This window comes from Triturus cristatus, chromosome 9, assembly GCF_964204655.1.
Source record: "Triturus cristatus chromosome 9, aTriCri1.1, whole genome shotgun sequence".
Classification (NCBI taxonomy): Eukaryota; Metazoa; Chordata; class Amphibia; order Caudata; family Salamandridae; genus Triturus; species Triturus cristatus.
Genome location: NC_140592.1, coordinates 914,137,750 through 914,161,006, shown reverse-complemented (window position 1 = coordinate 914,161,006; position 23,257 = coordinate 914,137,750). Strand labels below are relative to the sequence as shown.

Genomic DNA, 23,257 nt, shown 5'->3' with positions numbered 1-23,257 from the left:
GGTTATTACATAATGCTCATCTGACTGACTGCAGTGGTAGAATAGTTCAATTGTTCAATTATTAATTTCTCTACTAGAGCGTTATGTGTAAAATCATTAGGCCAGAGGCTTCACTCCCAGAGGGGCAAGATCATACCATAGTACTTGTTAATTATTAATTAGGTGGTGAGCGTGCAATTACCCAACGGGTATCCTGGCGCTTAGCCAAAAAGTAACTTCTGCATACCAAAGAAAGTAAATTAAGACCCAAATTAAATAAATAGGAAGGATTTTAATACTCTGCGACATTCTAGATATTTGAGCAAATCCGGCTCACGTCTAAAGGCAAAAGGCAATTTGTTCCAGGCCTGCACATAACTACAGAGAAAGCCTTACCCCCTAGGCGTGCTCTGTGAATCTTTGGAATTGTAACCAGGCCAACAGATGATGAGCGAAAAGTTCTAGCCGGAGAGTATTATTTGAGCATATCAAAAATGTATGAACCCTGAGTTGCAGGGTACAGTTTTTTATGAGCCATACAACTGGCGTCACTTCTTGTTAAGGAACCAGTGGAGCTGTCTAAGAAAGGGGGAAACACTGTCAAATTTCCTGTTATCAAAAATCTGCCTCGCTATTGCATTCTGTATGAGTTGTGTCCTTTTAGTCAGATAATCAGGAAGCCCAAAGTATAAGGCATTGCAGTAGTAGTATAAGGCATAAGAGGTAGCCGAATGGATGAAGAACAGCCGCCTGAAACTGAACTCGGACAAGACGGAAGTCATCATCCTGGGATCCTCACCCTCCGCCTGGGTCGACTCGGGGTGGCCCCCCGCCCTAGGCAGCGCACCCAAACCAACAGACCACGCACGCAACCTGGGCTTCATCCTGGACTCCTCCCTCTCCATGACCGGACAAGTCAACGCCGTCTCCTCGTCGTGCTTCAACATCCTGCGCATGCTACGTAAGATCTTCCGGTGGATCCCCACCGAGACCAGGAAGACGGTCACCCAGGCCCTCGTCACCAGCCGTCTGGACTACGGCAACTCCCTCTACGCCGGAACCACCGCCAAACTCCAGAAGAGACTCCAGCGGATCCAGAACGCCTCAGCACGACTCATCCTGGACATCCCCCGTCGCGGCCACATCTCCGGACACCTGGGAGACCTGCACTGGCTCCCGGTCAACAAGAGGATCACCTTCCGACTCCTCACCCACGCACACAAAGCCCTACACAACCAAGGCCCAGAATACCTCAACAGCCGCCTCAACTTCTACGCACCCAAACGCCAGCTTCGATCGACCGGCCACGCCCTTGCCGCCGTCCCCCGCATCTGAAGAGCCACCACAGGGGGACGGTCCTTCTCCTACCTCGCCGCCAAGACATGGAACTCCCTCCCGACCCACCTCCGCCTGACCCAGGACCACCTCGCCTTCAGGAAGCAGCTCAAGACCTGGCTGTTCGAGCAGTAGCGGACCCCCCTCCCCCAGCGCCTTGAGACCCTCTGGGTGAGTAGTGCGCTATATAAATGCTTGATTGATTGATTGATGGTAGTCCAGTCTACTTAGCACCAAAGTTTGCACCAACAATTGCCTTGAATCTTAAAGCAGAACCTGAATGGTCTTTCTACATTGTCTCAAAAGAAGATAGCAAGTAGACATCAGCTTATTGATCTGTGGCTCAAAAGAGAGCCTACTATCAAATAACATTCCTAAATTTCTAGCCGTGGTACCCGGTACCGAACAGGCGCTCAAAATAAGAGGTCATCACGTAGGAGACCAAATAGGACTGCCAAAAGTAAAGACTTCCGTCTTGTCTGAGTTAAGGCAGTGAGAGAGCCATCACTAAAGCAAAAATGAAAATACATGTTTTACGCAGCATCATTAAAACACCAAATCAAGCGCAGTCACATCAGGATCGGAATTTTAATTGCTTATGAAGTGTAATGCAATGACGTCGGCGAATGTTCTGCTTCCAAGCTCAGCATACATTCAACAGGAATGACTCAGTTCTGGCTTCTCAAATCCCAGGGCAATATTGCTAGCCCCAAGTCAAGCTGAAAACTTCTGCCAACTCATTTATGAGGCCTGGCCTACCCTATGATTTTGATCAAAACTAACAACACTTTTTGCTAGATAACTATTTTAATTACCGAGTTGTCCTTCGAAGTATGTATGTAGTGAATGCATTTGACAGAATATAAATTATTCAATTAAAGTTAGAGACTAAGCCATAGAACCTCTATGGTCATACACATCAATCCGGAATTCATTCACTTATTTTCAATATTTCCCTCTCTTACTGATACTAACCAATATGTCTGATGTTTTTTTACAATTAGGACATGATCTGCTTTCTCAAGAAATCTCAATGTGTTTGAAGGTTTGCATCTTTCTTTTTGACCGATTCTCTGTTTTGTTCGATCTCAAAATTATTAAAAAAATACTTTGGAATATGCATTCCAATAAATAGTGGAGTCAGGCCAAAATGATAGAGGATACTCTTAGTTACCTTCGACAATAAAGCACTTTATGTAACATGCCCAGGACGAGTCACTAGCAATTAGTGAGACACTGCCAAACACAAAACCAAGGAAACAGTGGGTACCTACTATTTTCATTAATCAATTAGTAACACTCACCCTGAAAATAGTTTCTCACTTTTAAAAACAGAACATTTACATACTAAGCAGATGGCAATGGTTGCTTCTTTCATCCCACCCCACCCTGGGAAACAGATTTATGTCAGCATTTGAAGACAAATGGATAGTCAACTTGACCAACACCTAACCAAATGCTGATTTGGCACCAATACATCAATGGTGGATTTTTCATGAGGCATTGTGTGCTCAATTCCTTACATGATTGCCACAATCACAGAACTCTGATCTCAATTTCACACCGAACTTTAAAAACATGACACTGTTCTTTGACCCAATGATAACAGTTGATGGAAAAACTTTGAATGTCAGTCTATGTAATAAATCAAAATAACATGAGACCACAAAACTGTTGCATGAATACAAGGTGCGCTTTTCACCAGCCCAAGCCTTGGTGCTATATAATTGCAACGATTTGTACAAAAATTGTTTTCATAACATAACACAAAGGTTCCAAATGAAAAATTGTTCACATCAGAATGCAAATTTTCAAGAACTAATCTCCGAATTTTGAAGACTCTGGGTTATAAGGTGAAGTTCTATTTCCACACAACATGCTGGTTGAGCATAGGGTTTTCAATGCACCGCGCAGCTTTATTTATCTTCTGCGTTGCACACCTCTTATGATTTTTTCACATTCTTCACGTGATAAGCTTGAACAAATCCAAAATATATATATATTTTTCTTAAATACAAATACAGTTTGCCTGTGGGACACGGGACTGTCTTTGACAAAGCCTGCAGTGCGAAATAATGTGATACGTCATACACTGTTTTCTGATTCAAGAACTTATTTTATTATTTTTAGTATTCCCCTGATGAAGGGTCTTCCCGAAATGCATCAGGATATGTAAACACTGCCTGGAGTTTGAGACTCGAAGAAAGAATCTACATTTTGATTCATTGTTCAATTAATATGATGTTGTATGATTATTACTACTTTTGTGTAATCTCTGTTTACAGGAATAATTCTGAGATTAGTTCTTGAAAATGTGCATTCTGACGTGAACAATTTATCATTTGGAAACTTTATGTGTTATGTTATGAAAACAATTTTTGTACAAATTGTTGCAATTATATAGCACCAACTCTTGGGTTGGTGAAAAGCGCACCTTGTATTCATGCAACAGTTTTGTGGTCTCATGTTATTTTGATTTATTTACCTGACAGGAGCTGGTCAGGGTAACAGGGTTTGCGCCATTAGGAAAACTATTAATCTAATAAAATAGAAACTCACACAGTATTCACGGTGTTCAGGTTATAACCCTCTTAGTATATGTAATAAACAATATCTAGAAACATACTAGCAGCCTAAAGGTTTTCACCTTTTGAGCCACGAGACAATATGCTATATGATCAGTTTGAAGCCATCGTAGCAGCTCTAACAAACAAGAGAACATTTTTTGCACTCAGCAGATCCCAGGTATAAGTCAATTACCGATGGTATTCAGAAGAGGTCACTGAAAAATCTATAAAAATAAGCATGGCTCACTAATTGATATCACCTATTTGAACTCACCGCTCATCAAGGCAACATTCCATTAGTTTAGGCTACCACTTTTGGCCCACGTTCATGGAATTGAAAAACCTTATTCATAATGGACTGCATTTATTGGATGCAAACCACCTCAACATTAACTAGTAACTCCACAGAATAGATGGGGTTAGTGCTGTTTCTATTCAGGAAAAGATTAAGTAGGATCAAATGTATCATAAAACCAGTTTCAAACTCACAAAATAAAATGTTAAGTCCACCATGATATGTTTTATGATTAGAATCCTAAATTTCTCCCACAACTATATTATTAAATGTAATACATTCCATTGTAAAGTTAAAGGGATATTATATCTAGGTGAAAATTCCAGTGGCAATGTAAGGTTTTAAACTTTAAAAAAACACTGAAATTCAGCAGATATATTTATCTCTACTAACTAAATTTATCTCTAATAACTAAAGCTTGTGCCCTAAGTTACTATAACTGGCACCTCCGCCATGGAAAGTCTTGTCATCAAAGATGTAATTTCACAGAACAATTGGGTAACTTACGAAAGACAAAGGGATTCGACAATTGGGACACTATAGGACTGTCGTGGTTGGGAGACCTGTGGAAAGGGGGAGAAGTAATAGCATTTTCCCAATTGCAGCAGGAATATGACTTGGCAAATTTAGAAAAATTTAGATATCTGCAGGTGCAGCACGCCCCACAAGCAAACATCCCAGTGGGAGAGACATTCCCCGAACCCACACCGTTGGAGGACAGACTCCTTGACGAACACATGCCCAAAAAAGCAATATCACTGACTTACCGTAAATTGATTAATCACACTCCTGATCCCCTTACGCAACTACATAAGAAATGGGAGATGGACTTAGCGGAACTAGACTCACCCAGGGAGGTTGCAATCTCGTCCAGACTCAAACTGGTACAATTAAAAATACTGCACAGAATATATCACTCCAGGCCAGCATTAGTTAAAATGAGCTACAGGACGGACTCTAGCTGTAGGCGACAATGTGGCCACGAGGCTACCTTCCTCCATGTGCTGTGGGAGTGCCCATCCATCAGGAGATATTGGGTGGGGGTGCTCCGAAGTATGGAGGAAACTCTGGGACAGGGATTGACCCCTGAGGTTAAACGATGCCTGCTAAATATCTGGGAACCAACGGATTTAGACTCCAAAGAGAAAATATGGGTGACACTGGGCCAGATGGTCACAAAAAAAAATCTTGCCAGATTATGGGGGACACAGGAGGTTCCAAGAATAGGTGTTTGGAAGAAATACATGGAATCGTGCATGTTCAGGGGAAAAAACAGTGTATATATCCAGGGGATGCCTGAAAAAAAGAATACAAGCATGGGGCAAATGGAACACATAAAGAGGGAATGTTTGTACCCCACCTCTCCTTCTGCCTCCCTCTTCCCTTGATGAATTAGAGGCTCCTAAAAACTCTGATGAATACATTCTCATCGAAACCAACAAAGGTGGAATTCCGTATAACCCTTAAAGATTGTATTGTACAGTCCTTCATTTGTAAATGTGAAATGTGGGATGTAGCTGTAATAACATTAATAAAAAGAGTTATAAAAAAATATGTCATTTAAGACATTGCAGAAATGTTATCAATGATGTCATTAACCATGTCATGAGTGTTGTAATATGTGGGCAAGCCAGATCCCCACGGTACACCGCCGAAGGCAAGGCCCAGTGCCCACTCTTGCAAGAGTCCCTCAAACCCAACCGTCCAGATATACAAATAGGTTTGTCCCTTATTATCTCTAAAACTACTGAACAGATTTATACCACATCACAAAAAAGCATGACTTCTGGACAAAGACCTAGCTTTCTGACAAATTTTGTGTAATTCTGCTCAGCAGTTTTTCGGTAGCGCTTTCAAAAAAAGTCTATGGAAAATGCAATGGGATTTTGTGGTTTGGGACCCCCTTTTTTCTTGGCCCCCGCTTGATGTATCACCACAAAACCTTCCATGCACAAACGTGACAAAAAGTCGTACTTTTCTGGACTGTTTCATGAAAATTCATCACACGGCACCAACGTTATTAACAAAACAAAAATTGCATTTCCTATTGAAACAGTGACCTAACTATAACTACCAAGTGGCAACCACCACTGGATATATATATAGAGTTCGGAGTTTGAGGTGGGAGTCGTATGGTGAAAATATATATATATCTCTATATCTATCTTACTTCGCCAAGTAGAATTTTCTGCCAAAGGATGCGAGTGCAGACCCGTTACTGGTGCAAATTTACTTTATTTCGTGGACACCCTGCACCACCGCCATGACGCGTTTCGGGCAACGCAGTGCCCTTGATCACATATATATATATTTATGCAAAACAAAAACGGAGAACTCTGTGTAGTTCTCAAGTTTAGGTGGAAAGCAGCTCCTGTATGGAGCACTCAACACCAGCAACACCCTAGATCCGCTCACCTCAAATGTCTGCTTTTCTATCAAAATCTTTTAACATAGGATTAGCACAGTGCCATCCATGCCAAGATGGAAAGGGACAAAGTATTTTGCCATTTCTACAGCAAAGTCTTTAAGCATAGGACTAGCACAGTGCTGTCCAGGCCGAGCTGTAAAATGACAAAAGCCATTTACCACTCCAGGCACAGTATTTCATCTTTGAATTGGTAAAATACCAACCAAGCCAACCTGAAATGAGTAAAAGCAACCACTGACACAGTGTTTCGCTCTACTTAGGGCTCATCAGAGAGGTATAGCTTTGTCCAGACACAAGGGAGCAACCAGTATAAGTCAAAAGAATACCCTTTCAGGCATAGAGTGACTCATACATTATGCAAATAAGAAGCAAAGAACTCTGGGCAGTTCTCAAGTTTAGGTGGAAAGCAGCTCCTATATAGAGCACTCTCAACACCAGCGACACTCTAGATCCGCTCACCTCAAATGTCTTCTTTTCTATCAAAGTCTTTAAGCATAGGGCTAGGAGAACAAACAAACAAGCAAACAAACAAACACACACACACACACACACTTGATGAACAATGATAACACCGTACATGTAACAATTCAGTTTATTGCATCTTTTGGTGCAAATACAAATACCTTTATATCCCCAGTCCCGTCAGTATTTACATTTTGGTGTGGCTAATGTATTTTCTTCTTACTCTGTGCATGGTTTCAAATAGTTAATTTCCAGAGAAGACACAATGGTTTTTGTAAACTTTTCAATACACCAATATATATTCTGAATCTGTCCTGAACAGTTATTAATGATTGACTATACTTTTACATGTACCTGTTGTTCCCTAAATATTTGCTACATCATGTATTGCAACATTAAACGTAGTTTCTGATCGCCCTCGACACTCTGTGCAATATGAACTTAGACGGCCTTGATTTACTTCCCTATGCTGTTAGGCCTCACAAATACTTTGGTCTGCACTGCACGTTTGATATTAATATAGCTAACTGGAAAGCAAATTATGCATGCATGGTTTTTCTTTATGGCAGCAGTTACATTTCTGTAGCTTTTCGCTTGCCACTGGGATGAAGTAATGACATTGCATGTGTACTTTTGCAGGTTTTAAAAAAAAAAAAAACTCTACAACTATTGGTGTGTAAAGGAGATTTGTTTCCAGTTGACTGATGATTCCATGCCACATGCAGGTTTTATTTTTTAGCATTATGGGCACATTATAACTTGTTCTACGACGCTACGCATGCCAAAACATTCCTAGAGTACAATTTGTGCATCTGATTTTCAGGTGCCATTTTAAACTGCTTGCTCCAGAGCAGTGAATTATTTTAATCCTTATGAGAATGCTACAGTAGTAAATACATTCAAATAAACGTTTTCCAGTGTTGCTAATTTTCCATTGATCAAAGATCTCTCACTATCACTCAAGAAAGTGTTCCTGCAATCTTAAAGTCTGACAACGCCCTACCTTTCAATAGTCGAGAATTCAGAGACTTTCTAAATCATCTTAATGTGAAGCATCAGAATAGCACCTCTCTTTGGCCACAGGCCAATGGCCCTGCTGAACGGTTCATGAGTACTCCAAAGATGACCGTCCAACGTGCTGTACTAGAAAAGCTCGACCTCAAAGCTGTCTTAAATTCCACTCTTCAATCTTACTGATCAACCCCTCACTCGACTAAAGGGGGAAGCCCTGCAACCTTGATATTCGGGAGAGCCATGACAGCCAAGTTACCTTAATGGAGCAACAGAAGAGCATATACTGAGGAAGAGACACGCCTGACATACTTGGATCGTAAGAGGAAAATGAAGGCCTATGCAGACAAGCGTTGACATGCAAAAGATGTCACGTTCACTAGCCGAGATCGAGTGCTTGTTCATCAGCATAGAAAATGAAAGTTTGATGCTTCTTTCCATGTTGAACCATTTCATGTTGTGATCAGCAAAGGACACATGGTGACTGGCCAACGTTCTGGGATGTCCATTATGCGAGACTCCTCACACTTCTGGCATGTGGCTTGTCAGGCACTGATGTCATTGTAGAGACTGGATCTGAAAAGACAAGTGAGGAATCCCTGACTGTTGCTGTTTCTCCATCATCAATGCCAATCAAGGACATTTCTACTTCCTGCCCCCAGTTTCCGAAGACATGGTCGGGACGTGTGATCCAAGTGCCACGAAGACTCATTGAAGAGGTCCAATTGTATATATTTGTAAAAAGAAATTTGAATTTTTTATTGAACTGAGGTGTACATAAAGTGTTGTGTGAGTTTGGAATGACGGAACCATTATGGCTCCTGTTAAACTCCTTAGAACCGGGATGTAAGCATTAGAGCATAGTGAATTGAATGCAGGTTTAGAATGTTGAGTTTGTGGTTACACGGAGAAGAATACAGAGGTGTTGTACTAAGCTCCATTTGCGGCATATTCATTGGTGAGTACCCAGACTGGGAAGGATGCTACACAAACTATAACTACACAATGGCGAATGCCAGTGAGTAGTGTCTCAGACCTGGCGGTAATTGAAACTGGACCATGAAAATGGTCCCTATTAGGTCCTATATTCATGTTCTTAGCTTTACTGAAACAAGATAATTGATTTATGAACAATGACTGTAAAACCCATGGAGTTAAACATTGTCAGCGATAAAGTTCCTGTGCACATTGCACATATTTTACTTACTCTTCCATTCCATGAGAGTGTGTTTTTTCCAGGATGCTGTGCGTCTGATTTTTTGCATGCAGCTTATAACTCTTGTTCAGCGCTACTGTGAACTGAGTCCACTAATGCGAGTTTTAGGATGTGAGTGTGTGTTTATAATCAGCTATGATGGAGACTCGGCAGTTGAGGCTTAAGGTAATGCACGATTCTAATAGTTCCTACGAGTGGATCATAGAGGTGATCAGAACAGATGCTCCTCCAATCCTTGGCCTCTCGGTGGAGCACATAGAGCAGTAGCCTTTTGCGCCAATTGCAATTGTGATTCTGTGTGAAAGAGTGTGAATCCGGTAAAAAGCTGTTGATAGAGCAAAAGTAAATGAAAATGCAGAGGTTACTGGTGAGTGGATGTTGTGTGCACTGTGAATGGTGAAGTGAAGGAGACGTTGAAAGGCATTACATGCTGGAGAGGATGAAAAGAGGGTGCTGAAGAGCAAAAAGAGGAGGTGTTAGATATAGAAATGTAGGATTTCTGAAAGATAACGGCGAGAATAACTGTGTTCCAGTGAAATATTGCAGATGAAAAAGGTGTGAAGGAAGAAATGTGAGTGATTGAGGCCTTCTGAAGACCACCACTCCATCCACAGATGAGTAATGAAGTCTCATATTTTCAGAATTGAAATATTTTAAATTCTAATTATTCAAAACAAAATCATTGCTATCGCTCCATTATCTGATATGGCTAATAAGCATTGGCAAAGCCAGTAGGTCTGGCTTGGTTTACCTGCCTGTTTGTAATTGTGCGATATGTATGTTTACAATAAGAGAAAGATCACAGAAAAGCATCAAAACCCCGTCAGGCGACATGCTATGGGAAGTAAGGGATTTAAATTTACCTTTCTAAATCACGCCCCTAATTACATAGGCAACGCCCCCTTAAGAGACCACCCACTGTTTTAATCCCACTCAAAGCTCTGCATATATTTGTGTGCAACCTGTGAATCTCAGATTAGAATTCTGAACGGTCCACTCGGTTTTTCAACCTTCCAAGTTTGGTAATATTACTGAGTTAGAGGGCTCTGGCAAAATGATTTTCTGTACGCAACCTTTGTGACAACACTGAAGTAGCCAGTGGGCCGGCAGTCCTACATGCAAACAAGTAACGCATCTCGGGGTTGAAAGAACAAGGTTTATGCGCAATAAAGCCTGCATCTGAAATCTGCCCCGACAGCTAATATCATAAACGATATTTTCCCCTGCTCTGTACATTTTTCTCGTCGCTTGAACGATATACTTTTTTGTAGAAAGAATAGAACACAAGGTGTTAAATATTAAGTGAAAACAACAGCTGTCAAAGGCCGCAATGGCCCAAATACTAAGCGTAACCCACCACCCAGTATTTATTTACAAGATGGCGTAAATTTACACATCAACAACACAGCCTGCTGTCCTCGTCGTTAAAAGCGCAGCTACAAAGAAACAGCTGCTGCCTGACATAACAATTCACTATTTGTCTTCTGCAAACGTTCACGTTAAGTTCTGCTGAACAGGAACACTCAACAGCGTTTCAACTCGATTGTTTGGTTTAGTAAATTGAAAAAAGAAAGAAAACGTCCTACCCAGTAGTTCTTTCCTGTGCTCCATGGCGCTGCTGTGGGAATGTCGCCGAGGCTGGCAATAAACTCCGGAATTAAAGACGGACCTGCCCGAAGTCAAGTTGTCACCGGCCTGAATGTAAATAAAAGGTGTGTTCGATATTGACGTCCACCTGTAAACGCAGGGCTGATGGAACCCTGCCCATATGCCAGTGTGTGTATACCTGCTGTGTGCAGAGTGGAACGGCCCACACCCAGAGACCGGCCGAGCAGACCTGCAGGAGAGGCGCATGCATTATTCACTCACCGGCACACGAAGTCTTGGTTTCACACGATACTGACGACACATCACCAAGGCTGGGTTGTGTTCCCAGACTGCACTGCGACTGTGCAATATGATAGTTACCACGAACCAACAGAAACGTTCATATTTTCTTTGAACCAGAAAAAACAAATAAGTTCAAAACTATTTTTTTATTATTTACGTGCATATAAAATGTTCAGGGGTATGGGTTTGCTCCCCAGCAGCTCCCTCCACTTGGCTCACAGGTCATAGGCCTACCCAAATCACAAATCTTTGTCCGACCCAATTCGCCCTTTTTGCCAAACATGATCTCTTATTAGTGCCACGCCTTAATTGTGCATCACTAACCCATCTGAGGCCCTCATCATTGCCCTGCGTAAGTCACACATCATACCTAATCATACCTGCCAACTTTAAGAACAATCTCACCGTGTGAGGAGGAGGCCCCTTGCCGAGAAGTGCCTACGAGGCACTTTTAAACCCCACCACGACCCCAAGCCCCCTCCTCCGCCCAAAAAAACCCAAAGCTTGCTGAGGCTGGTGCAATGTCCTGGGGTGTTTTCACACCCCTTAATGGACGTAGGCAGTTCAAAACCTTGGAAAACATGTTTTTCAGCTCGTTTTCCCTGCCATTGTGTGAGATTGGTTACTCACCGGGAGACCATGTGATGGGAGCCGTTATGGTGTGTCACACGGTGGCACCGTGTGGATTTGCAGCTATGCTCAATTCACACATCACTGAGCTATCTGGACCACATATCAATATCACTGCCCTACCCGAATCACACATCATTGATCCACGGATTCACACATCATTGCCCTAACTCATGGATACTCACAAACATTTCCCCAAAGGGTGTAAAGTACTGTCTGTGGAATACCCGCGGGCCACACCGATGCCAGCAATGCGAGGGTCAGGGTGATGAAAGGTGAGCGTAGGGGGACGCAAAGCAGATGCATGTTGTGCACGGCAAACCAAGCCTTCACGTGACTTCTGTCTGCCAACAAAGCTCTATTCTCATGCACCAAGAATTGGAATCAAAGCATTAACTTCTAATGTGAAATGTGAGAGGGAAAGAGACACTGATCTGGTGACGGAATTACAAAATGTGAAACCAGAAACCCGATCAGTCCTGCCTTCCCCACTTGACGAAATTGTGTGATCCTAGGCAATTGGTTAATCTCACTTTGCCTCTTTTTCTTCATTACCACATATGTGAGTCCTTTAAAAGATACATCTCAGAATGCGTGCTGTACAAAACCTTCTCTTATGTTTTATCTAATAAGCTATAATGTAGGTCCAATCGTTTAACAACCAAGGCTACACACAAGGTGCACCTGACAAATGACTTGCCTTTTGGTTCACTAATGGCATTGTTTTCATAATGGGGGCGGCATGAATGTTTCCAAGATTGTGTTTGAAAACTATCACTGCTAATAAATGCCTCTCAATGCAGTGATATAATCTGATGTACTAAGGTAAAACGCTCATGCATGTCAACAAAATGCACATTTTGAAGTTTGCAGAGAGTTTATCATGTTTTTACATGTTTAGTGCAAGATATCCTTAAAAGTAAAGGTGTTCCTAAAAATAAGTTGTCTAGGACACCTTCTTTTCTTCTTTACCGTTACTTTAGTTAATGTGTAAATAAAGTATTTAAGTTTGTTTCTCAGCTTTCTGAATGTTCCTGCTCTGTCAAGCGAACAGCAGCCCAGTGCTGCTGATCACCAGGAGGCTGCAATTAAAGGTCAGGAGGGCCACATGCGGCCCCAGGGCCGTACTTTGAGTAACTCTGCCCTAATTGGTTCAATTGTCATCACTTGACCTATTGAACTTTAATTGTGCTACTGATTCACCAGTTGTGTTCTCTGACTCACCAGTCATTTTTAGCTTGCTCAGGTATCGCTGTAACATCAATTTAACTGTTAATCTTCCCAGCAACTCAACTGCAATCGTACATCCAGTTCACATGTTGTACCACTGATTTACCTGCCATCCATCGTCCTACTGATTCTGACATCAAAACCCCAGAATGTTACACATCGTCATCTAACTGATCCAACCATCATCCGTGATCTCATCCTTTCCAATGAACTAAAACTATCCTACTGTTGCCAGCGACTTTGATATGAATTTGGGCCTTTACTTTTCTTGTATTACATGTGGTGCCTGGCTCCATCACTCCCTTCCCATGGCGTTACCATGATACCATCTTGATATGGTTAAGGATTCTTTTTTTTAAACTTTATGATTTTATTTTTCGCACATTTATTTTTACATCATTTCTTTTCCCAGAAACTTCAAGGGACAATCAAGTCTGTCGCTCTGACCAGGAGCAGTTCGACTCCAGTCTCTGGTATTACTTTGCCCCATCTTTTGTTTCCTCAAAAGCCTCGCTCGAGAAGAGCACTTTAGTGTGTCAGCATTGGCCACACCGCCGCTATATGGCAGGCTATTTAGTTAAGAGAGGATGCATCTTTATCAACTGCTAAAGTCCCTCCGAATTGGAAGCACCCTATTACAATACTGTAGGAAATTGAGTTACTGGTTGCGCGGGTTGAAACCCCGACTCAAGCAGCAACCACAACTTTTGTTGGTGTGAAACACAACCAAACCTCAAATTAACCTGTGTTTAACACTCTGGTAGCTTTGCACAAAGGCAGTCAGGTTTAACTTAGAGGCAATGTGTAAAGTGAAAACACAATACAAGAAAAATTCCACACCAATTTAGAAAAAGAGAGCAAAACGTAACCAAAACAACAACAATCCAATCACTGGAACCGAAGATATGCAATTTTGAAGATTTCAGTAAAAACAGTGCTTAGAAGCACAAAGTGCTAAGGGCCAGACGTATGAAACTATTTTGCGCTCGCAAACTGCGCGAACAGCAAAATTCGTCCATTTGCGTATGTAAAATGGCCTTTCCTTATGTATGAAAGCCTTTGTATTCGCAAATCGTGGTAATTGCAAACATTGTGAATCGTTATTTTGCGATTACCTATTTTGCGAATCCCTAATTGAAATTCGCAAATTGGTAAATCGCAGACCTATGTAGGAACCATTCACAAATTGTGAATGAGCCAAAAATCTCAATTTTGCACGTGCAAATTACCACCATTTCCAATCAGGTGGTAACCAGGTGCAAACAATTTTAACAGGGCCAGAGGGCCTAGGAATGTTCCACAATGGCAATGCTGTACATCATAGCAAGGAGAATGAGGATTCAAGCAGCAGCACAGAGAAGGAGGAGACAAGAATGGATTTTTAGAGTGCGCCTAACATGGTTTCAGCAGACAGAGGAAGAAATCTATAACAAATATAGATTAGACTCAGCTTCAATCCAAGACCTGATAGCTGAATTGCATCCACTACTGCAGCATCAGACTAGCAAAACCAATGCCATTCCCACACATGTCCAGGCCCTCTGTACACTACGCCTCTTAGCTTCAGGGAGCTACCAGGGAGTGATAGCAGCAGCAGGAGGGGTCTCCTAAAGTGCGCTGTTGTGCTTTTTCAATGCAGTTTTGGATGCTATGGTGCGGCGGATGCACCATGACATTAGATTCCTCACTACACCACAGGAGTTGCAGCAAACCAAATTAGTTTTCTACCAGATAGCCCAATTCCCCCCATGTAATTTGGTGCTTTGATGGGACGCACATAGCCATTTGTCCCCCCCTCAGGTAATGAGCACGTGTTCAGGAAATGGAAATCCTTTCATCCAAGAAATATCCAGGCCATATGTAATGCCTCACACACAATAGCTGACATAGTGGCAACATTTCCTGGCAGTACACACAATTCTTTTATTTTCAGACACAGTGGTATATACACACACGTCTCCTTAGGGTGAATTTGGTGAAGGTTACCTGCTAGGTAAATGTATGTAACACAGTCTGGCAGACTCTCTAGATCTGGTGAAACAGTACAGTGAGTGATCTATTGCCTTTTTCCCGTAGATGACAGTGCATATGCCATGCGCTCTTTCATACTCACCCCATACCTGAATCCTGCAACCCAAAGTGAAAGGAGATCCAATTCTGAGCATAAGTTGACACACAATGTGATAGAGCGGACCTTCGTCCTACTGAAGAGTAGGTTCTGCAGTACAGACCGGAGATCTGTTGCAAAATTGTGGCCACTTGTGCCATGTTGCACAACCTACCAACTACCAAAGACATACTCGTGGACCTGACAGATTCTGAGTCTGATGAAGAGGATGAGCCATGTCAACCTCGCAGAGCAGCAGATGGTGCAAGGGCAGCAGATGGCAGACAGATGTGCCAAAATAACACAATTATTTTTTACGGTGAGTAATGATGAGACAATGCACTACAGAAGTTCAACTGTTAATGTGCTTTATTAATCCCTGAATCCAGGTAGTGTACAAGGACACATTCAAAGGAAAACATTTGAATTGAGAAGGTAATGATGCAGAAAAAAATATTTCCATAGTGCTTCACTGTTTGCCCTGACAACTGAATGCTACAGGTTACATCACCAAATTGCAGGTCTGTGTGCTCTGTTGTCTCCCTTGAGGAGGCCTCTGAGACAGAGGCATGTCTGAAACTGTGCCTTCTGCACTTTGCCACTGGTGCTAAGATGCTACTTAGGCTTGAGGCCTCCTCACTATCCCACCCACCCAATACATTACCACCACCAACTCTAGCAGTTTGCAAATGCTCTACAGCATTTGTGACCCGAATAAAACCCCTGGCCACATCACCGCTACAATATGCCATTTTTACTTGCATGGCCACTGCGCGTCGAGACACAAGTGCTATAGTGTTTTTCAGGTGGTTGATGGCCCTAGTGCAGCCATCTAAACGGCCAAGTAATTGGAGATGCAGTCTGCGGTGGGACACATGGTCTTCCTTCAGGACACTGCAGAGCAGAGTTCCCTGATGGCATATGTCATGTGCCTGAAGTTGCCGGAACTTTCTCTCTTCCCTTCCACCACTGCTGTACAGAGCTGTGTAATGCTGTCCTTCTTCTCTGAAATGTCATATTTGATGGAAACAAACTGTGCCTGCTTTCAATCAATCAATCACGGGATTATGAAGCGCAACTACTCACCCGAAAGGGTCTCAAGGCGCTGGGGGCGGGTGGGGGAGCAGCTCCTGGATGTTCACAGTGATTTGTCGCAAAGCCAGATCTTCAGGTCCTTCAAGAACTTGGAGAGTGTTGGCGTCTGCCGGAGATGGAAAGGGAGGGTGTGCTATGCCTTGGCCGCGAGGAAGCAGAAGGAGCCGACTCCAGTTCTGGTCTTGATGCGGGATACTGTTGCAAGACAGAGCTGGGCTGAGCGGAGGGATCTTTGGGGTGTGTGGAACAAGAGGCAGTTGTTCATGTAGGCTGGTCCGGTGTTGTGGAGGGCTTTGTGGGCGTGGGTTAGGAGCTTGAAGGTGATTCTCTTCTCAACGGGGAGCCAGTGTAGCGTTCAGATGTGTTGACTGATGTGGCAGTGGCGCAGTAGGTTGAGGACTAGTTTGGCGGTGGTGTTCTGGATGTTCTGGAGTTTGTGGGTGAGGTTCTTATTGATACCGGCGTAGAGTGTGTTGCCGTAGTCCAGTCTGCTGCTGATGAGGGTGTGGGTGACGATTTTTCTGTGTTCGAGGGGAATCCAGTTGAGGGTCTTTCGGAGGAGGCGGAGGGTGTGGTAGAAGGAAGAGGTGACAGTTACCTGGTGGTCCATTTTGAGTTCGGAGTGTAGGATAATTCCAAGGTTGCGTACGTGGTCCGTGGGGGCTCCCGAGGGCAGGGGGCCACCAGGTGTCGTTTCAGGCGTCGGGTGTGGGCCCATGATGAGTAATTTGGTTTTGTCCGTGTAGAGTGGTAGGCAGCTGTTCTTTATCCACCTGGCGGCTGCTTCCATTCCTTCATGCTTTGAACGCATGTGCTTGCATTTCAGGCGCTACAACAAACAATTGATGGACGGAATGCTGACAATGCAGACATTCTCCCCCAGTCAAGAGATCTGGGTTAAATCCATCGTTCTTTTGCCCACTACACCACCCCAGTTTAGACATGGCCATATGCAAATCAGTCTTGACCCTGTGCCTCATGGGAACAGTCCAGCCCGAACTGCCAAGCCATGTCTTCCCTGGACCGGAATCAAGCATCCTAGGACCGGTTTCTGACTATCAGCCGTCATCAGCCAGGATAGCTTGACTCCAGTGGCGTAGTGAGCATTTCAGGCGCTGCACCTTCAACATAGCTGTCTCCAGGCCACCAAAGACTGAAGAGTTGTCACCTTCCTCCTCTTCAACTGAGCCATTGCCCTGCGTCCCCGCACAGGATGTTGTGTCGCTGCATGTGGACCTGGGCTCTTGGGAGAATGGGAATGTATGCTCTGCCTGTGTTGTGGGCAGGTTGGGTTGGCTCTCCATTCCTTCCATTTGAAAGTTAGGTAGTGGTGCCACTGGCTACCTGCGTTCTTGTAGGTGCAGTTGTTGGTGGTGAGAGGGCCACTGTGTTCTCATCTCCTGACCGTTCCTGAGGCTCCACAGGGTCATTGAATTCCCTTTCTTCTGGCTCTTGCACTGGGGTATCTGTGACATTAAACAGTACTCGTTTAGTTTAATTTTTTTAACTTGTGTCACATTTCACATTGTTTTGTAAAATAAAAAAGTATTTAGCATCACCCAGTGTGTGTAAATGTTACTTGCTTGTATTACTTTAATGCACCTAGGCTGCTTGGTTATACCGCCTTGCCTTCCCTCTTGTGTTTACTACCTACTACTCCCATAATGCATTGCTGGGTTGCAGCTAAAATGTGAACTGGAGAAGTATTAGCAGCGTTCTGCCTGCTCTACCAAAATGAGGAACTAGTTACACACACCATGCACATGTAAATGTACATGCATCTTACCTTGGGTGGTACTAGGCCCCGCTGAGGTGTCTGTGTCACTCCTTTGGCAGCTTCAGCCTGAAGACAGACTCCACCAAGTTCAAGGGTGTGGACCCAGATTGTGTGGGTGGGCCTCCTCCGGTCTTCTGTGCCTCTGCAAGCCTTGCAGCAACCTTTTCCTTTGCCCTGCTGAGCAGATCGTACCAGCGCTTACGAAGTTCCTCCATGGAGCGCTGTGTGACCCCCACTGCATTTATTTTAATTTGGATGTCCTGACAAATTTTTCTCTCCTCACATTTCGGGACATGAAGTACATTTTTTCCAATTTTTTTTTGTGTGGTTCTTAACCATTTCCTTAGTCAGGACTTCAAGCTCTTTATCACTGAACTTGATTTTACATTTGCGCAGTGCTGCTTCCTTCCCACTGTCTTCAGCAATCATGCTTGTTGTAATCCACTGGCTCAGCTCTCCAAACAGGCTCCCAGGTGCTGTGCTCCTGCAGTCTGACTCCTCCTATTACTCAGAACACAGGTAACAGCATGGCATGCCTCACTTCCTGCTTGCAAGGTCATCATGCTGCACCAAAATAGCAGATTTGCTATTACCTAATGGCGAATTGTTGTTTTGCGAATCGCAAATTGGTAATCAGTTTTTGCGATTGCGAATTTTATCGATTCTCTATTTTTTGGCGAATTTGATCATATATAGCATTTTGCTATTCCCAAATAGCAATTCAGTAAAAAAATCGCTTTTTAAGAATCACAAAATGCTTTTTTGATACATCATGCTCTAACTGTGGTTATATGGTCACACCAGACCGGGACAAAATCACAAGTGTAGGCTGACCACTATGGAGCATGGGCCAGGTACAGGGACCCGTGCTCCATAGTACGCTGAACAAAGTACCTTAAATCCAGGATGCGAAGCATTGTGAGATCCCACACAGAGGATGTGTCACCCAGCAGCGATTCTGAAGGGCTGCGGACCTGCAATGCGAGGTTCTGCGTCGAGATGCATTGTGCAGAGGCAATTTCAATAAGCTCCAAGTCGGCAATGCGAGGTCCAGCACCGAGATGTGTCACGCAGCTGCGGTTCTGAGGAGCTGTGGGGCAATGCGTTGCGCAGTGTCAGTTCTGGTAGGAATACAGCTCGAAAGACAGAGCACCTTCAATCACAATTACAAGGATCCAGGACTGGGGCGGCACCACTTTGGAGGGCAAGACTCACAGCAGGAAGAATCCAGATGCTTGATTCAAGGTGATTGGAGCCTTTTCTGTCCCCAAGGTTCTGATCAGAAGTCCTGCCAACTAGACCTTGGACTCACTCTGGTAGTCCTGGGTTCAAGATACAGGTTCAGTCCTTCTCACTCAGGCAGCAGAGTAGCAGTCCGTCCTGCAGAACAGCACAGCAGCTCTTTTGATCTTCCACAGATCCAATGGTGAACTGAACAGTTGGATCTGGGGGTCCAATATTTATACCTGGTGCCCACATTGAAGTAGAGGTTTCTAGAGACTTCCACCGCAGAAGTGCTTGGAATTTTCTGCCTCCATGCCCTGGACCCGGCTTATTTGAGGGCATAACCAACTAGCTTCATTCTCTTTGTCAGTGTGCTGAGGCAGAGACATTGTGATGTGCTAGTGTGATAGGTGACAACTCCTCCCTCCTATAACGTCAGGATGGCCCATCCTGCCAACACCTTTTCCCCTTTGTCTCACTGCCTGGGAGCAAATGCACAAAGACCAACTGCCAGCTACACCAATTCATGTGACCCAGGATAGAGGCTGCAGGCACCAAATGGTTACAAGAAAATGGCAACATCCTAATAGTGACATTTTTAGAATTGTACAAACTCCAACTTTACCTTTCAGGGGGTTTTAAATTACAATTCTTTAGACCCCAAACTTGCAGAGCAGAGGAGCACCGCCCCACCTACTGTGACAGCAGCAGGCACACACAAGTAAGTAAAATGGCATGTCAATGCAATTTTACTTAAACACTGCAGTGGAGTGCAGGGGGTGGTGCAGAATCCTGCAATTGCAGGATTATATCCGCCCCTGCAGTGCGCATGTAGGGTTGGCCGGCTCTATTGCTACGGCCAGCATGACAGAGACACTGTAAATCCAATAATTCCCTGGCTGTGAAACAGACAAGGGATTGCTGGCACAGGCCCCCAGCCTCAAAATAAGCGCTGGGTTAGCCTGCTCCCAACAATCCTGGATCTGCTCTCAGAGTGAGAGCAGCTCCAGGATTGGTTGTATTGGTGTCCATTGAACAGGAAGGGAGTCCTTCCCTTTCCTGCTCATGGACGTTGATCAGGGAGAGAGGTGCACACCTGGTGGAGCTGTATATGGCGAGTGTGGCGCTGTAACGCTCTACTTTTTGGCCTTCCTGCTCCTCTTTTTTGCTGAATTATTTTTGTTGGCCTTGGGACTCTGAGGACTTTACCACTGCTGACCAGTGCTAAAGTGCACGTGCTCTCTCCTCGAAACATGGTATAATTGGTCATACACAATTTACGTATTTAGTTTACTTGTAAGTCCCTTGTAAAGTGGTATACCATATACCCATTGCTTGTAACTTAAATGCTACTAGTGGGCCTGCAGCACTGATTGTGCCAACCACACAAGTAGCCTTTCAAACCTATCTCAGGCCTGCCATTTCAGAGCCTGTGTGTGCAGTTTACTGCCTGTTCGACTTGGCATTTAAAACTACGGGCCAAGCCTTCAACTTCCCTTTTATTACACATAAGTCAACCCTAAGGTAGCCCTAAAGGCAGGGTGCTGTGTAAGTAAAAGGTAGGACATTTACTTTTATGTTTTGCATGTCCAAGTGGTGACAAACAGCTAAATTTGTTTTTCATTAATGTGAGGACTACTCCTCCCGTAGGCTAACATTGGGAATTCCTTACCACACCCTTAAGCTGTAATTCCTGATCAGAAAAGAGTAGCTGCATCATGTTTTATATCTTTGAATTGGTAATGATAAATCCTCTTTAATGGTAAAGTTGGATTTAACATTACTATTTTAGAAATGCTCCATTTAGAAAAAGGGCATTTCTCTGTTCTTACTACTCTGTGTGTCTCCAAAACACATATGGGTGGGTGACAGCTACACTTTGTGCATCCCCTCTATACAGCCACAAACATAAGACGGGTGGGTGTGACAGAGAACTCATTTGCATTCATATACATTCTGATAGCTCTTCCTGGGCAGAAAGAGAGAGGGGAGCTGACACTTACACCTGAATAAGCAGTGTCCGGTTCCCGATTACCCCCTACTGATAGCCAGGGCTGAGAAGAAAGGGGGATCTGTGCACTTCAAGGGCCTGCTTTGAATCCAACCCCACTACAAAGGCACAACTGGGTATAAGTCCTGGGGCTCTGACCCTACAAAGACATTACACTACTGGACATGTGAAGAACTCTGCCAGGAGTAAAGACTGGTGTGCTTCAAGGATTGCCACTATGCTGGACTACTGCTCCTGAAGAACTGCTTTTTTGCTTTGCTGTGCTGCCCTGCTGCCTGCTGATCTCTGCTCTGCTGAGGACAAGGGCTGGACCCATTTCACTTGAACCCAGACTGACTCCAGGGGCTTTTTGGGTAGCCCCCAGTTCTGAAGTCTCAGGGCCATCAAAGACTTCCTCCAACTCTGAAACAGCACCTGGACTCTGCCATCTGCGAGTCCTGCCCTTCCAAGGGGTGCCAATCCAGCCCTGGGCCATTGACAGAGAGCTTCTGCTGTACAGAACCACCAAAATATGCTAAGGAATTTTTTTCCATTTCTACCTACTGCTACCCAGAAGACTAACATTAAGTATCTTGTAATTTCCTATTTGAACTACAATAACTATCTAGGCTTGTCTGAATCCTCAAACAGTCAACTGCAGGTGGCACAAAATACAGCCACCCACTTATTTCTCAATCTTCCTCCATAACACTCCTACTCAAGCCATTTTAATACTTTTATTTGGCTCCCAATTCTCAAGAACTCACCCTTCAAAGCGCTCTGCTTGGTTTATAAGGCTATTCATAACATTGGTCCTGCCAGCCTTAAAAACAGACTGCACATTCACTGTCCTTCGTGCGGTCTTCGCTCATCCAGTCATGAACTTCATTCAGATTCCTCGCATTAGACGTTGTTGATCAGGAGCTTTTTCTTTTCTTGGTGCTAAATATACTCAAACTCTCTCCCTTGTCTTGCACAGTACACCTACATAGATCCTCTTTAGCCAATCCCTTAAAGCCGGACTCTTTGCTCAATTTTAACTACTTAAAGTGGATTATTTCTCTTATGATTGGACGTTGATCCCACTAGTGCCAGAATGCCCTGCTGGGTAGTAGTTGTGCTCTATAAATCCATCATTCATTCATTGTTCAGCAATTTTCGCATCATGAACCTGATTCAAATGCAACTATTGTGTTCATGCAACATCCCATCATTCACTTTGGGTACCTTGATGTTTTGGACATTAAAGGAATTTCCACTTCTGATGATACTGAAATATAATTAACGAAAAAACGGATAAATGATCATTATTTACTTCAGTACATAATTGGCTGTTGGACAATTGTGTCATCCAGCTGCCATTTTGACAAATAAATGCATGCAATTGTATGTTAGATTAGACTCTAATTCTGCGAGTATCCTTCAAAACAGAAGGAAAAAAAGACAACAACCCTATTGGCCAACGACCTGTGTAGAGGGAAACAGATGTCTGGAATCTCGTAGCTCCCTTATTATGAAATGCTGCAGCCTGGCACACCCCTCATGTTGTCTGAGGTGGGTGCTAATCAATACGAAACACTAATAAGTAGAAGAGACTGGCGAAGCATTTTATAGGTCGTTTGTTCCACTGGCAAATCATAACTCTGCGACTATGGTGTTTTCTGCATAAATATTATTTCACACACTCGCCCCATAAACCATCATCTGCTGCATCGCTTGGATAATTGTTTTGGGTTAGGGCACTGCACACAACTGTATCTGAAAGACCACCACAAAGATATGGCTTTAAACATCTCATCTGTGCTGTTCGAAGTTAATTTCACCCCTGCTCTTGGCTGTGTGATCTGCAGTTTGGAGAGACTCCATAATCCTTCAGTCTCGGTATTTCAAGAGAGAACAGACTTGAATGACCTTCCGGTCAAGGGCCGAGACCTTTAGGACAAAGTTTACCACTCTTTTTCCTCATTCCTCCCATGATGGAGAGGCCTCTGCCTGGGCCTGTCTGGATACGCTTCAGCAAG

At 43.7% G+C, this 23,257-nt stretch overlaps 1 protein-coding gene across 2 annotated transcripts in view; it reads right to left on the bottom strand.

Annotated features, from left to right (window-relative positions):
- The window catches only part of CLMN (calmin), a 479,452-nt gene that overhangs the window by 382,552 nt on the left and 73,643 nt on the right, over window positions 1-23,257 (bottom strand). Inside the window, exon 1 of one of the 2 annotated variants that reach the window (XM_085626457.1) lies at window positions 10,880-11,068. The exons of the other annotated variant lie outside the window; for it this stretch is intronic. Coding sequence (XP_085482583.1) covers window positions 10,880-10,904 — 25 coding nt within the window. The 5' untranslated portion in view covers window positions 10,905-11,068. Of the gene's footprint in view, window positions 1-10,879; window positions 11,069-23,257 lie in introns of those variants that run through there. 2 annotated transcript variants of the gene reach the window in all.